The 16,354-nt window shown below is 47.0% G+C and overlaps 1 protein-coding gene across 1 annotated transcript in view; it reads left to right on the forward strand.

Moving 5' to 3' along the window:
• Positions 1 to 992: 992 nt before the first annotated feature.
• fgfr3 (fibroblast growth factor receptor 3) overlaps positions 993 to 16,354 on the forward strand; it is a gene marked incomplete at both ends in the record, with an annotated part of 83,193 nt that continues 67,831 nt past the window's right edge. The window contains one exon of the mRNA XM_080750319.1: positions 993 to 1,143. Coding sequence (XP_080606445.1) covers positions 993 to 1,143 — 151 coding nt within the window. The remainder of the gene's footprint in view (positions 1,144 to 16,354) is intronic.

A 16,354-nucleotide genomic window follows, 5' to 3' on the forward strand; every position in this document is an offset into this window, starting at 1 on the left:
CTGTTCAGTTATTAAGCCGGGGTCTAATGTGTCTTTTTGTGCTCCGTGTATCATGGGGTCGTAGTGTTTCTTGGAGAGGCATCTACTGTGGACATGCTTGACTCGCTCACGCAGAGTGCAGTTAATTGTTTGATTAATGAAGCTTGCAGAATGGACGTACCCTGTAAGATTTCTGAGCTAATTGGGCGCCAGTTATTGCTGTTCCAGTCTGCTATTGCTGCTCTAGCACATTATGATTGCCCCAGTGCAGTTATGATCATGATTACAGGGCTCTGAGAAGGCTTCTGAGAAACCCTATGATGTGGGATTTTCCCCACAATCCCCAAGATCTGTATGGAATGTTCCTATTTGGACCAAATTTAGTCTAGTTCTAGTACGTGTACACACACGGAACCCAAACGCGGCTTCACTTTCTATAAATCAAGATCGTGGTCATTTCTTTTCTTTTTTTTATCTTTTACCTTCATCAGTAATCCTTTCTCACATCATTTATTTTGGTTTTCAGGACTGACTTCTGGTTTTACTGTTTATTGTGGAAGCAATTGGCACAACTGCCTGTCATGCACGGCATGCTCAGCAAATAAAGAGTGACACGTTGATTATTTGCTCTGATTGCACGTTGTCTTCATCTCGTGTTGTTTCAGCTAAAACGAGCCGGGATCTTAAAACCAACAGTCACATTTCAAAGCACTTGTATGTGTGTATACTTGGGGCTGCATCGCACCGCACAGTGGAAATAGCCGATCTGCAAGTTCACAACACTTTGGAGCGCGACGCGTCGGGGAGCTTGTAGATCTTCTGTTTCCGACGCTCGTCACCGGCGCGCCACAAGTATAAATCAGGCAGCGCTCCTCTGCCATTCAAGCCTGTGATTCCATTGACCTTTTCTCCATCTGTGTGTTGTGTTTTCCAGGAGGGACGAGGGGAGTCCTTGGCTCGTTTCTGGCGGTGTCGGAGGCCACTGTCGTGCTGAGACAGCATGCGCGCACGTGATGTCGTCTGAGTCGGAGTCGGGCCTCGCTGCTCTGCGTCTCGCCTCGCCGCCCGGAGGAATGACGGCCCTCTGGTGCTGTGTCTGGCTATCCTTCCTCCTCCTCCCCCTCTCCGCCGCTCCGGCCCGCCTGCCCACCGCCCAGCCCACAGGTAGGACAAGATGCCATGCTGCGCTGCTTCCCAAAACACAGTGGGTCGGGACCAATTTTTTAGCTCAATTATTTTCAGTTATTTCATGAAGAAATCAAAGAAAAAAACGACGAAATTACATGAATTAGAAAATAATTTTATAAGAAGTAGTGAAAATAGCCGATCCACAAGCTCACAACGCGGCCCGAAGCGACGCGTTGTGAGCTTGTAGATCTGCTGTTTTCACTAGTTTGGGTCCCGGGGCACATGTCTAATTTCTCTTTTGGGTCTTGAGCTTAAAAGTTTGGGAACCACTGCCATACAGTGTCTGTGTGATATGTATCAAAGGTGAAATTGGGATTGGAACACTTGTGACTCGTAGAACGTTCAGGTTACTCCACCATCACTCACACTCACAGGGTGACATGATACAATACAGTCCATCCAATCTAACGTGATAGGATATGGTGCAATATCACATGGCCAGAGTGCCCTTTTTACGCAAACACCACCGGCCTCTTATTTATGCACAAGCCCAACTCCATTGTTTCACTGTCGGGTGGCTGCAATGTCTCAGGAGGTAGAGTGGGAATTTGAAGGTTATCTGGCTCCCCCCTGGTTTAGTGTTGAAGTGTCCTTCAAGCAAGACACAACCGCCCTCCTGAATGAGAATGTCGGTGGCGGTGCCTTGCATGGTTGCCTCTGCCATCGGTGTGAATATATGTATGAATGGATGAATGTAATGAACATTGTAAAGCGCTTTGGATAAAGGCACCGTTTACCATTCTCTGTCATGTCGGTGAGAGGGTAAAAGCAAACTTACAGGACGTTAAATCGATTGGACATGTCTTTAACAACACCACAGACCAAGACACAACACAGAAGGGACCGGCCTCGTTTTGGTTTGGTGATGCACTCGCTCAGTCAAAAACCACAAGTAAAAAAAAAGAAAGAGCAAAGTGAAATGATTTTTGTCTGAAAAGCAACAAAAGACACCAGGGAATGTTTATACAACTTGCATTGTCGTTCCCTTCCATTGTTCTCCTCGCTTCATTTCTCATAGGAGAAGACACACTCTAAATTCTATGTATTCACTATTCACCACTTCAAATACGAACATTTTCATAATGGCATTTTTTGTTTATGGAAGTGTGTATATGTGTGCATGTTGGTCCGTCCATGTGTGTCATGTTTTGAGCGGGCGATTTAATTGGAGTCTTGCTTTTGTTTCGTGCTGAGCTTAGCGCGATTCTCTCCCGTCCTTTGTTCCCGAGACGAAGAAATACCCTGTAGATCAATCCAAAGTAAACGTTGGCTGTGTTTCCTTTAATCTCCCCATATTGCGCAAAAAAAAAGACACTAAACACGGCACAGTAATCTGTTTCTGAGGCCCTGGCCAAGAGGAGGTGCTTATTTTTTCCCCCATAATTCTTTCTTCTTTAAAAAAATAAATAAAATAAAAAATATGAGCGAGTTTTATTTAAACAAGCCTTTGACACACTGGTACGCAACACTGCATTAAGAAAGACGAGGATCCTGGTGCCTTTTGGAGACGACCCAATTGTCTTTGCAAGGAAAGATGTTCCCATGCCCAGTATAGGGTGTGTGTGTGTGTGTGTGTGTGTGTGTGTTTGAGAGAGGGGGAGAGAGAGAGAGAGAGAGAGCATGGTCGGGTTGTGCGTCAGAGCTGTCCATCTCCTTGATCGCTGAGCTCACGCCTCACTGGCTGCCTCCTCTCTCTACCTGTGTGTAAACATCACTCATCATCTTTAGACTCCAATCCCTGTCCTTTCCATGATGCAATGTTTCAAGAGACACTATTTTATAAACTTGTTTTTTCTGGGAAACTGATTTTTGTTTGTTTGTTGTTGCTGTAGTGTACACCGTAAAACTTTGAAAGCTCATTAGACCTTGGAAGTGTAAAACTACTGAGTTGCCCAGTGTACGCCCATAGTTCTCCTGTGTTGCCCATTTGCCTTTCAGCATCTCAGCTACCAGCACTGCTGAAAGACACTTGTGTGTACACAGGCAAAAGTTTCTATGCATGTGCGTGTGTGCGTGCGCGTGTGCGTGTGCGTGTGTGTGTGTGTGTGTGTGTGTGTGTGTGTGTGTGTGTGTGTGTGTGTGTGTTAACTTTACCTATTGTAGGTCAGTGGTTCTCAAACATTTCAGGCAGAGACCCCCAAAATAATTATATTTTAACTGGGGACCCCCGCCCTCCTACCCTGACGAGCACTAAGAGTTGAGGCATTACATTTTGTATAACACGGTTCACAATTTCTGTCTCTAATATTTGACAATTTGGCAAATGTTTAATTAGCCGTTTTAGAGGTATAGGCCTATTAAAAAGTCCTTACGTTGTCACTTTATAAATGTGAACATACACTTAAACTTTATGTTGGTTTGTTTACTTTTGAGTGAGAAAACAATGTTGCACATTAAGTTAATCATCTGTGGACCCCCGAAAATAATTTGGGGACCCCCCTTTGGGGTCCCGACCCACAGGTTGATAACCACCGCTGTAAAGAAGCAGCCAAATACAGCAAAAATAACTCTTAAGGAGGCCCTTTTCTCTAATAACTAATACATGTCACAACTTTACTTTACATTATGATGGATCTGCTGATGTTAAAGGCATGATGGTCTGCTGACAACATGGAAGCCTCTCAGCGGGAAAGTGTTTCCCCCCCCTGCAGATATTGTTCTTGGCAGAGTTAAGACAGCACTCCTGAAAATAGGGTTCAGATCACATGACTCTGTGCGCCTCTGAGACCTAAACTTGAATCCTTATTTCCACTTGGTCGTGCTCGTGCGGCAAGACTGCAAGCTGCGGCAGAGCTCGCTACAATGCATTGTGATGTTGTAGATCAGCTGGGGACACCGTTGTACGACGGAGGATCAGTGGGGTGTAGAGGAGCAGACTGCTGTAGAGGTGGAGTAGTAGCTACTAGCTACTGTACTATCTGCTAACGGTCTCATCTGTCCGTTCTTTGCTGCCGTGTGCTTCGTATTGGAGCTTTTTAGCTGCCTGACGTTCTAATTAACCAGAGTGACCTGCAGTGGGTGAGCAGCAGGTAGGGGTTCAGCACCTTGCTTTTCACAGTTAAGGACACTTTGGAATTACACAGCTTAGCTACACCACAGACTGTCCTCATAGTTTATATAGAGATGTTTTTCCTTGTGGGTGCTTTCTCTGTCAGGAACCATTAATGTGTTATGTGAGAGAGAGAGCATCATTTTATTTTTTACATCACAGGTGTATTGTGATGTACTAAGGATTTGGCGGCCCCCCTGTAGTAACTCTAAGGAAAGGACCCCCTGTTGAAGACCCCTGGCCTGTACTATCGTCAAGCAAAGCATCTTTGTGCTTCGAAATCAGTTATTTTAAACAGTGATTTATTAGAAATTTGACTTTAGCCTCGGTTGCTGCTTCCATGTAGCCCCGTCCCCCCCATGGCTCTGCCCCCCAGCTGAGGTCTCTGTATCCACAGATGGAATCACGGTGGGGACAAAATGACTCGTCGTTTTATTAGCAGATGGCATAGTTTTCCCCTCAGCCCCTCCAACAGAGCGCGCTGGCACTGTGCTGTGAACTTGTCACCCAACGAACCCAGGACTGGGGCACAGTGGGAGGCTGTGTGTTTGTGTGGGGAGGGGGATGGTATTTTTTGTCTTTTTAGTGGGCGTGGGGTGTTTTGGGGGCTGTGTGTGTATTTGTAAATCTGTGTCCATGCGTGTGAGTGTACTATGTCTTTGTGTACGAATGTGTGTGACCGTGTGTGCGCTCTGCCAAGCGCATTCATTTGTGTGAATGCCCCCGTGTGTGTGTGTGTGTGTGTGCGCGCGTGTGTGTGTGACTGTGTGTGTGTGTGAGTGAGTGTGTGTTCTGTGTTGGTCTCCCACAGTTGGGACCACAGGAATCCCCCCTGTAATGCCCTGCTGAGCTCTCTCGCATGAAATATGTGGCTCCTCTGTGAACTGGCAGACCTATAAATTCAACACTCTCACTGTAGCTATTGTATGTACTGTGTGAGTGTGTCCACACACAGACAAAGTGGACCTTCCGCCTCCGGGTTAAAACAGACACAGGGGGCACGGTGGCGCAGTGGTTAGTGCATCGCCTCACAGCTAGAAGGTCCTGGGTTCGATTCCCGCCGGGGCGCTGGGGGCGTGTTCCTCCCACCGCGTCATCAGCGCCCACACCCTAGGTGGGGTTGGCGATAGGGCCTTTCTGTGTGGAGTTTGCATGTTCTCCCCGTGTCTCCTAGGGTAGATGCCCTCTCAAAAACATGCAGTAGTCCTGGTTTCTATACTACCTCCCCCTAGCCAGCCAGGTGCTCCCCAATTCCCCTGGCGCGGCAGGGGGAGAGTGGTAACCAGGACTACAGGTTAGGTAGTTGGCACTGGGTGAGAAAAATGGGTTGCAAAACCGTGGGATAAAAAAAAAAAAAACGACACAGAGGATTTCTCTTCACATGCATCTCTATACGTTTGTGCTTTGGGAAAGCGTGTTGTGCTCGGGAAAGTGCTGTGTGTGTGTGTGTGTGTGTGTGTGTGTGTGTGTGTGTGTGTGTGTGCGTGTGCGTGTGTGCGTGTGCTGCAGTAAATGGTGCATTTATATAGTGACTTTATCCAAGGTGCTTTAGATAGATTGTGCATTACATTCACTCCTCATTCACACACACATTCATACACCGATGGCGGAGGAAACCATGCAAGGCACCAACCTGCTCTCCGGGAGCAACTAGGGGTTTAGAGTCTTGCTCAAGGACTCTTCAACACTAACTCTGGGGGAGCCCGGGATCGAACTGGGAACCCTCTGTGTTCCAAGACGGCAACCCCCCCCCCCCCCCCCCCCACTTAACGTGGATTATGACAGAGAAGCTGGGAAAAAGATGAGAGGAGAGACGACGGTCTGAAATGAAAGGACACACATGGCTGGGGTGACAAATGACAGAGAGACAAGAATGTGTGTGCGTGGGTGGGTGGGGGGATGGGGCATTGTCTCACACCACTGTCACTAGTGAAGAGACTATTCAAGATGTGTGTGTGTGTGTGGTGTGCAGTGTGTGTGCATGTCATCAGCAGAGGTGTGAGTTTAGCGGTAAATCGTGGGCCGGGACTGGGAATGGCGGTGAGGTGGCGGAGTGGATTGTAGCATCTGAGCGTAAATCTGCACACGCCGTGTTTTTAACAGTCATCCTAACGACCCCAAGCAACCCCTGCTGACATTTACAGCCCGTACGTGCACACTCGCTTACGCACGCACGCACGCACACAGGGGCGTCACAAGGGGGCGAGAAGTGGGACTTAGTAACTAGGGCCCAAGGTGGAGGGGCCTTAATTATTTTATACTTTAGCCATTGAAAAATAGCAGATAAATGTGAGCTTGTGGAATGTGTGCAAATCTTTGAATATATGTACAGTATTCTTTTAAGCGAACATTTGTAACTAAAGATTTTGCTTCTGGGGGGTCCCTGGAACTAAATATTTTGAGATGGAGGTCCGTGGCCAAATGCATATAATTTGGGGCGTCCTTCACATGAAAAGGTTTGAGCACCAATGACATAGAAAACATGGGTTTTTCCAAACAAATGTTCACGATTTTTCAAAAATAGCAGATCCACAAGCTCGCAGCGCGGCACCGTAGTTAAAGCACAAAATAACACAGCAAATCCTTGTACCCAGGGCCCACAATTTGGTGCGACACCCCAGCACGCACACACCCTTGCCAGTGTATTCTGAAGAAGAGCTAGCTTGCGCTCCGTAGCGTAGCTGGTGGTGTTTCATATTGTACAGTATATACCCTCCTCAAGGCTGTGTGCCGTCAGTTCTGCCAGAACACAAAGGGAGCAGTCAGCCAGCTTCACTCAACAGCTCCACACAGACTAGCAGTCAAAAAGCCAGAAAGTTATATCTGAGAACCGCACAGTACAATCATTTCACACCCCGCCGGCAGCAAAAGTCACAAAAGACCAGATTTCCTCCAAGGATCCCTCCTCCGCGGCAGGCGGTGAAGAAAGGGAGGCGTATAAGCCAAGGGATTAAAGCCCTGATACTACATACTCTTGTGTCTGTCGTACAGCGGTGTCGATCTGTCAGAATAGCCGATCTACAAGCTCACAACGCGTCTTAAACATTATGCGGCGTGAGCTTGTACAGTAGATCGTCTATTTTCTAAGACGGTGCATCTCGAGGGGTTTATCCCATTAAAGAAAAGTGAACACATTGATAAGGTCTCGGTACATCAATGGGGCGCAGTGATGCTGGCCTCGGGGCGTGTCAACCATTGAACCCCTGGTCCCAGGTAATAGGGGTGCGCGTGTGTGGATACGACTGCACCTCATTAATGCTGTTTGAAACGCACTCTGCATGTCATACTGTGAATAATGGATGAAAACAGAGGGTGCGTGTGCCGTGCACATGCACTCTCTCTCTCTGCCGGTCTCTCTCCCGGTTTTACTTTATCTCTCTCTCTCTCTCTCTCTCCTGTCTTTCTCTCTCGGCAGCTGTCTCTGCATCTCTCCCTCCCCCTCCGTCTGTCTGTCTTTTCTCTCTCTCTGTCTCCGTCTCTCATTTGTTCTGTGTCAGACTAATCGTTTGTGATGTTCACATGTAAAGGGGAGTAACTAGCTACACTTATCAGTTTCACAAAATGCCTGGGTCGCTGGCACATGCATACATACACATGAAGATTTACACACGTGCACACTTTAAATGCTTTATTTAACTCCACGAATTAGATCATAAATTGCTCAACGCTCAAATACTTGCGGTTACACACACACACTTTTTCAGTCATGTATAAACACATCCAATTTTACCACTCTGTTTCACAAACCCTACACGCTTAAACACACAGATCCACTTCTCTCTCCCACGCGCGCACACACACACACACACACACACACACACACACTCACGCATGTCACACCTGTGTACGTGCACTGTGCAGCTGGTTGGCTGACAGCAGCATTGACATACGGCTGGGTTTTAATTACAACTGCTCCCCTTAAGGAAATTGTTGAGATAGTTAACAGATAAGGCCGACAAGCAGCGGAACAAAGAGACTCCTTGTATCAAGAGAGGGGAGACCTTTCGTGTGTGTGTGTGTGCGCGCGCGTGTGTGTGTGTGTGTGTGTGCGTGCGTGTGTGCGTGTGCGCGTGTTCGTGTGCGTGGCTGGGCGTACTTAATCCGGATCTTCTGCAGTTGAACCTGACAAAATATTTGCTCTGTGTGTGGAGAGATACACGGTGTCTTTTTATTACTGAAAGGTTGCGCCTCCATTCCATCGGCGTTCACCGCTGGTAACAGATGCCAGTGGTCCGTCTCTGTCTCTCTCTGTCTCTCTCTCTCTCTCTCTCTCTCTGTCCCTTCTTGTCTGTGTCACAACTTGCCCTGTCATTATCTCTGCCAGGCCAACGGCAGGACCAGAGATCGCGTTTTTCACCCCTGAGTGGTCGTCTGTGGTGTGTGTGTGTGTGTGTGCGCGTGCGTGCGTACGTACGTGTGTCCACGGCAAACCTCTCAAACTGCTAGACCGACCAGCGTCAACATATCTCATCCATGCTGCCAGCAGGCAGTATGCCTAAGAAGAACTTGGTTCCCAAATACTTCTCAATGACAGCTACAGCTATGTTTTTTATTTTCATGAATTCATAACCTCACCCATCATCCCTTCACACTAGAAGTTGTCTTGTCTGTCTGGCGTATAATAAGTGATATTCACTATGCTAAATCACACCTCCCTTTGGCTGAAGCCGTGCAACTATTGCCTCGTCGATAATTATGTATAAATATATTTTCCGGTGTTGTTTCATTGGTCACGTTTTTATAAAGATCACTATATCTGTCCGCTCAAAGCACCTACAGTATGACGCAGGCATAGGGACACAGCAACTCGTGTACCAACGATAAATGCGTGGGAGAGAGACAGCGTTCAGCTAAAGCCCACGCCTCATTAACAACATACCGCTGGTCCAGATGATGCGCACGACGCACACCATGCAGAGACGCCAGGCACAAGACACAGACGCAGAAAGAGAGGCAGAGAGACACCGTTATTTCTCTCTCTCTCTCTCTCTCTCTCTCTCTCTCTCTCTCTCTCTCTCCTGCAGTGTGTGGTTTGATTTTACAGTTTTGATTGAATTGTGTGTGTGTGTGTGTGTGTGTGTGTGTGTGTGTGTGTGTGTGTGTGTGTGTGTGTGTGTGTGTGTGTGTGTGTGTGTGTGTGTGTGTGTGTGTGTGTGTGTGTGTGTGTGTGTGTGTGTGTGTGTGTGTGTGTGTGTGTGTGTGTCACTGTGGCTGGCAGAGGTGAACAGATGGCACGTTGTGTACTATGAACACACACACACAGAGAGATGTGACTCCCGTTGGTACTGCAGACCCCTTGATTCTCTCTCTGTCCCCCTTCTCTTTCATCACCCTTACACCTCTACACACACACACACACACACACACACACAGACCCGTCCGTCAATCTCCCTGAACACGTCGCATCCTTCTCTCCCTGTGATGTCTACACACATACACACACACACACACACACACACGCATGCACATTGCACACATGTAAACATGTAGCCTACCGTAAACACACCTTTAGTTGGTGCGTATGCACACTTCTCCTCTTCCATGTGTGCTTCTCAGTTGGGAGCGCCAATCAACAGCATCACCTCTCTCTCTCTCTCTCTCTCTCTCTCTCTCTCTCTCTCTCTCTCTCTCTCTCTCTCTCTCTCTCTTTCTAATCAAATCTCTCTCTCTTTCTAATCAAATCAATGGGCAGTGTTCACACCAAGACATCTGCTCCCTCAATGCCCCCCCCCCCCCCCCCCCCCTCCCCCTTCTCATCTCTCCTCCTCTCTCTTAATCAGCTCTGTTAATATTCCTCTCAGGCCGTCAAGGCCAACCAGAGTACGGGGCTGGATCCATCAAAGTGTGTGTGCGTGTGTGTGTCTGTGTGTGTTTGTATATGTGTGTGTGTCTGTGTTGCGTTTAGAAAGCCGGGGCCCGGCCCTGCCCCACTCCCGCCCCTACATGTGCTTCTGTTTAAATCCCCCACAATTCCCGGTGTTTGGGGGGGGGGGCTGAGGGGCTGACACTTCTAATATTAAAACCAAACTTGGCTTCCATCTCTTCTCTCTCCTCTCCCTCCAGACACACACCAATGTTATTTTGCCAGGAGAGTTAAAATAATAAACGTGTGTAACTCCTGCAGGCCGTAATGCAAGGCTCTCCCCCCCCCCCCCCCCCCCCCCCCTCTCTCTCTCTGGAAAAGAAGAGAAAGAGAGGACACACGGCGGTAGCTGCGTCCCTGTGCGCACGCGTGCGCCCGCACGTGTGCCAGACCGAGTCAAATATACTGTTTTGCAATGTCAGGTTTTTTGAAAGCATATTCAACATTCAATAGTTTAGTCCTGTCCAGGTTGCGATGAGATCGTCTTACAGGGCTCAGTGTTACATACTCATATACAGTATATCACCCTCCCACACAGTGTCCACACTCTGGGATTAGACTGGATGTTTTACGGCTTTTTAAACAATTGCGAATGCAGCCGATTGTATAGAGCTGTAGATCAGCAAAAAAAAAAGTATTTTTATGAATAAGAACAACAGTGTTAGTGTGGTTTATAATATACATTTGTAATTAAACTGTGATATTATCAATCATAAATATTAAACGTCAGTCTACAACGTCAGCGATAAAACTGAATGACTAGAGGAGGTGCGATGTCAAATAAACCGAGATATGGATTCCCTCCCAGCAAACTGAACCCGGTCCACACTTATACGATTATACTGTAAGGAAATGACAGGATCAAGTCAGACACAAAGACTGTTGACAGAACTGCAAGTGCAGAACTGACCGACCTGACCAAGGCCCTTAGCCAAAGCTGACCTCAGTGCATGACCTTTTGATCCCTGGAGTGTAGAGCAGGGGCGTCACAAGGGGTAGGAAAGTGGGACTGAGTTACTGGGGCCCCAAGGTGGAGGGGCCCTAATAACTTTATCTATTGAAAAATAGCAGATATACAAGCTCACAGCGCGGCACCGAGTGCCGCGCTGCGAGCTTGTAGATCTGCTATTTTTGAAAAGTTGTGAAAATGTGTGAAAATCTTTGAATATATGTATTTTTTAAGCGAACATTTCTAACTCAAATTTTGCTTCTGGGGGTCCCTGGAACTAAATATTTTGAGATCGGGGTCCGTGGCCAAATGCATATCATCTTGGGGGTCCTTGACATAGGTTTTTTGCACACATTTTCACGATCTTTCAAAAATAGCAGATATACAAGCTTGCAGCGCGGCACTCGGTGCCGCGCTGTGAGCTTGTATATCTGCTATTTTTCAATAGTTAACATTCATGGGGGGCCCACAGTGGGGGCCCAGAATTTGGTGTGACGCCCCTGGTGTAGAGCGTAATAGAAGTGCTATTTCTCCTCTGGAAGGAGGAGAGTAGTCCGATGTTGGCGGCCGTACGCAGCAGTCTGACTGTGAACACAAAAGGCAGAGGTGAGGTTGTCTGACAGAGGAGCTGACTCAAGACTTGGCTTGGGTTGGCTTGGCTGGGGGGGGAAAAAAAGAAAGGAAAAAGAACAAAAGTCAGAATTTACAGAAATTCCCCTGTGAAATGTTATTTTTGAGCTCCAGTTGTATCTGGTAATTGAGGACATATTTTCCCTCTGCAACAATTTTCCGCATTGCCGCATCGTGATTTATCCGCTGCTGTTGTTCTGACGTTTACTACCGCAGAGTCTGGGATATTCTTCTGTTTAAAAACAGTTTTCCCCCACGTTTCTGATTAACTGGTTACAGTGGAGAAACTGGAAAGAGAGGACAGCTGACAAGCAAACCCTGGACATTCTGATTACAGTATACACTACTGTAGAAGTGTTCCTACCCGATCACAGGATCTATATGTCTCAATAGAAAAGCAGGGAGACCCCCTCCAACCCCTGCAGGTGTGTTTAGTTATATTATATTGGTGCGATGGCATTGGTTCCGTCAAAGCTAACCTGGTGAATGTTAACCTGCCGACGCTGGTAAATGTTAACCTGGTGAGTGCCGCTATGCCTAAAACCTATTGGGGACTGCCCCATAGATCGAACTCCCGTTGGGTCGAACAGCGTCGGCAGGTTGGATAATCACCCGCGTCACGGTTACTGAGGTTAAGTTTAGGGTTAGGGTTAGAGTTAGGCATAGTTTTACTGAGGTTAGGATTAGGGTTTGGGTTAGAGTTTGGTGGTCGATCTAAAGGGTGTTCGACCTAATGACATGTTACCAAACCTAAGCCTAACCCTAACCTCAGTAAAACTATGCCTAAATCTAAAACCTATCCCCTAACCAATGTAGGACTAATAAGATGTCGGACTTACAGTATGGGCAGTCCCCCTTTATGGTAACGTCCTTTGACATACAGATAAGATAAACATAAAAAATACAAATGTATTCATCAAAATAGGCTCCAGATCGCAGCTTTAACTTATGTAACTATCAAAAAAGGAGGGAAAAAAGGGGAAGTGATAAAAAAAGAGAAGAAATCCAGACGGACCGGGAGCACATGCTAGCTACAGTAGGCTAACTGGTCCTCCTCACCCAGCTCCTGTTTCAGGGCAGCGGGCCGCTGGGACCGGACGTCTCAGGAAGCGTTTCCTGGGGTTCGGCGGCGGTGATGAGAAGCACATGGCCCAGGAGCCCAGCAGGCTCCACATGGAGAGGTAACAAGCGGACCGAGAGACGGGGCCCACGCGGGCCCTCCGTGCTAATAAACACAACCATAAACACAGCAGTAAACTACCGCTTTTATGTCCCACTCATCCAAAACCAAACCAGATACTTCTGTTAGTCCTCCCAAAACGTTCCTACGTTACGGCTTTGTTTGTTTTTTCTTGAAGATTGTTCTTTGTAAGCTTGGGTTTTTAAAGTTTAAAAAGCTTTAAAAATGTTAAGATATACCCACTGTGGTCGGAATGAAGTGTTTTCGTTCTTTGAACAGCTTTTCAGTAATTAATTAAGGAAAAGCCATCTAGGCGTTAAATACTTGCATTGGATTATTTGATGTTGGGTGTGGTCTTGCATAAGTCTTAAGGTTGCGAAACTTATTCAGGGTGTGCGCGTGTGTGTACGTGCGCGCGCGTGTGTGTGTGTGTGTGTGTGGGCGTGCACACAGTAAAACTCTGAGTGTACAAATGTAACCAAATGGACCCTTATGGGTTCATTGCGACCATAGGTCGCAGTTAACTATGAAAACCGTCACATCTTGCCCGTACGTGAGGAACGCCTCAATGTCTATAGCTGCTGACTTGTTTGTTGTCCTTGTGACATCACATTTTTGTGACATCACCTCATCAAAGATCAAACCCTGGATTATCCATACATGGAGACAACTGGATCATCACCTAGATCTCCATATATGGTGCTGACCTCTGCATCAGATTCCCAGATGATGCCATCAATATTAAGTCCATATTGCGCAACCTCGCCCTTTAGGGCCCATAGGCGTCTTACTGGTTACCTTTGTATAACAATGTGGATTTATTTATAATGTCTGCATGCATGTATATATGCCATTTGAAGCTGTCCATATGTGCCTGTCTACCTCTCTGTCTGTCTGTCTGATCGAGTGATCGTCTATTAGACTATCAGACAGTATGGACAACATAAAGAGACAATCGGCTGAGTGTGTCTTAACATTGTCCATGTTCCTTGACTTTGATGTCTTTGTCCAAGCCCCTCCTCCTCCTCCTCCTCCTCCTCCTCCTCCGTCCTATCGGTGCAGGACAGTGGAGGGAGGTCACCGGCCATCACGGCAGGGTGGGGAGGTCAGAGGTCACAGTGGGGTCAGGGGAGGTCACATGTTAACGTTTCAATCACTCTCCCCCAAGCAGTGACACACAGTGTTCAGAGATGGGTTCCATCAGTTGCTCTGTGTCCTGGAGTCTGTCTGGATTTATCTGCAGCAAGGGTCTTCAACAGGGGGTCCGGGACCCCTAGGGGGTCCTCAGAGTTACTATAGGGGGTCCTCCAAATCTTTGAGTGATGGAACGATTTTTTCTCCTTTTTTATATTAACAACTTGAACCCTAGTGTCCATATTCTGAGAACTTTAGCTAAAAATAGCAGATCTACAAGCTATTTTTAGCAAAGAGCTTTGGTGAGAAGGGGGAAAAGAGCAGATTAAGTACAGAGTGAAAGGTCAAGTGGTTCATTATCTGAAAACACAAATTGAGATGAATCCAAAAATACACTGATGATTGTGCTGTCAAGCAATGAAACTATAGAATCTATGATAAGGTTGTGGGGGTCCCTGCTTCATCTCTCTCTCAACTAAGGGGTCCTTGGCCTGAAACTATTGAAGACGCCTTTGCTAGAGATCTAGGGTCCGTATTCATGAGAGTTGTAAGTTATGTGTTGCAGTACCAAGGTCTGTTGCAAAGATGTCTTTTTGTCTCTACTTGAAGCACTGCCCCTGCTCCTTAACTCGAAGAATTGTTGGCGCCATGACATCATTCATTTTATACTTTATCACACGGCCCTATTCAACAAGTGGTTGTTGTTTCACCACTTCTTTCATTTAAAAAATACATCGTTTTTATTCAGCGAAACGTGCCAAGTATAAATCGGCCTTCTTGTTTGAAGGCAGCGTACCATTCATTTGCAATCATTTCTGGTGTCGCCCAATGATTTCCTGGTCTTTGTTTTGTCTCGGTCCCTCAAGTCATCGTCAAGTTGATGTATTGTGACGTTAGCGGGGAACAGTACATCCACTCTGACAGACTTGATACATCTCACAGCCCCTTGTTCTCCTCTTAAACAAGAAGAGAGGGAGAAAATGGAAGTCTTTTCTTTTAGTCCACATGCAAACAAGATGCTTTGGAACGCCATATTCAAGGGGACCCCCAAAAACAGCAGCTGTAGCTTGTAATCTGATTGGTTCCTCTCGTGTTGTGTTTTATTTTGTGGTTGACGCCGTGATTATGTTGTATAGAACCCTAACACACGTTGCGTGAGAGAGACATCTCGGGTTCTTTTGTGGGGGGAATCGCGCGCACACACACACACACACACACACACACACACACACACACACACACACACACACACACACACACACACACACACTACACTATAAGTCCTGAATTGAAACTAGGCCAGTCTGTCTTTGGAATGACAATTACCAAGCACCACCAACGAAACCCCCAGCCTCTTGTTGGGAGGGCCGAGGACGGAGGGGTGGAGGAGGGTGGTGTAGAGTAGACGAGGGGAGTGTGAATGGAGGGAAGACGATTGGCCGCTGCCAAGACGCGCTGGACGTACAGTAGCTTCCGATGCTCGTTAGCGCAGTCAAGCGCACGGGCCAGGCGTTCTGGAAGTGTGTGTGTGTGTGTGTGTGTGTGTGTGTGTGTGTGTGTGTGTGTGTGTGTGTGTGTGTGTGTGTGTGTGTGTGTGTGTGTGTGTGTGTGTGTGTGTGTGTGTGTGTGTGTGTGTGTGTGTGTGTGTGTGTGTATGAGAGAGTTTTGTTGGGAGGGGGGAATTGTATGTGTCTGTCTGTCTGGGTTTATTACATGCCTGGGTATACGTCTGTAATGTATATCTGTGTGTGTGTGTGTGTGTGTGTGTGTGTGTGTGTGTGTGAGTGTGAGTGTGTGTGTGTGCAATTAGTTGACATAATCGCAACTATTTTTGGCATCATCGTCAGAATCGTTTTCCATGTTGAAAATGTTTCATATATTTTCAAACATTTTCAAAAGCAGTGGAAATAGCAGATCTCTGTGTTCTTTTTAAGTATGAAGTTGTCAAATATGTCAGTCGTTTCTTTGTGTATTTAGGTTGTGCGTCATATCTGCAATGTGCAACTTCAAAGCCTACAAGCCAAACAGAATTGTAACTATCAACGACAAATACACAATTAAATCGTTGATCGCAATTATTGGGGCGACATTAATCGGCACGTACAATGTCATAACCGTGACAGCCCTAGCAGTGTATATCTTGTACCAAAAGAAGAGCGGCGTTCTCTTTTGACAGAGCACGACTCCACTGAAGATGAAGAAAAACGGGCTGGAATACACCCCCACCCACCGCCTCTGATCTCTGCCGAATTATCCCTCCTCCTCCTTCCTCACCCTCCTCCTCCTCTCTCTCTCTCTCTCTCTCTCTCTCTCTCTCTCTCTCTCTCTCTCTCTCTCTCTCTCTCTCTCTCTCTCTCTCTGTCTACTCTTTGTGTCTCTCGC

The sequence above is a fragment of the Nannobrachium achirus genome (genome assembly GCF_963921795.1).
Source record: "Nannobrachium achirus genome assembly, chromosome: 20".
NCBI classification, from domain to species: domain Eukaryota; kingdom Metazoa; phylum Chordata; class Actinopteri; order Myctophiformes; family Myctophidae; genus Nannobrachium; species Nannobrachium achirus.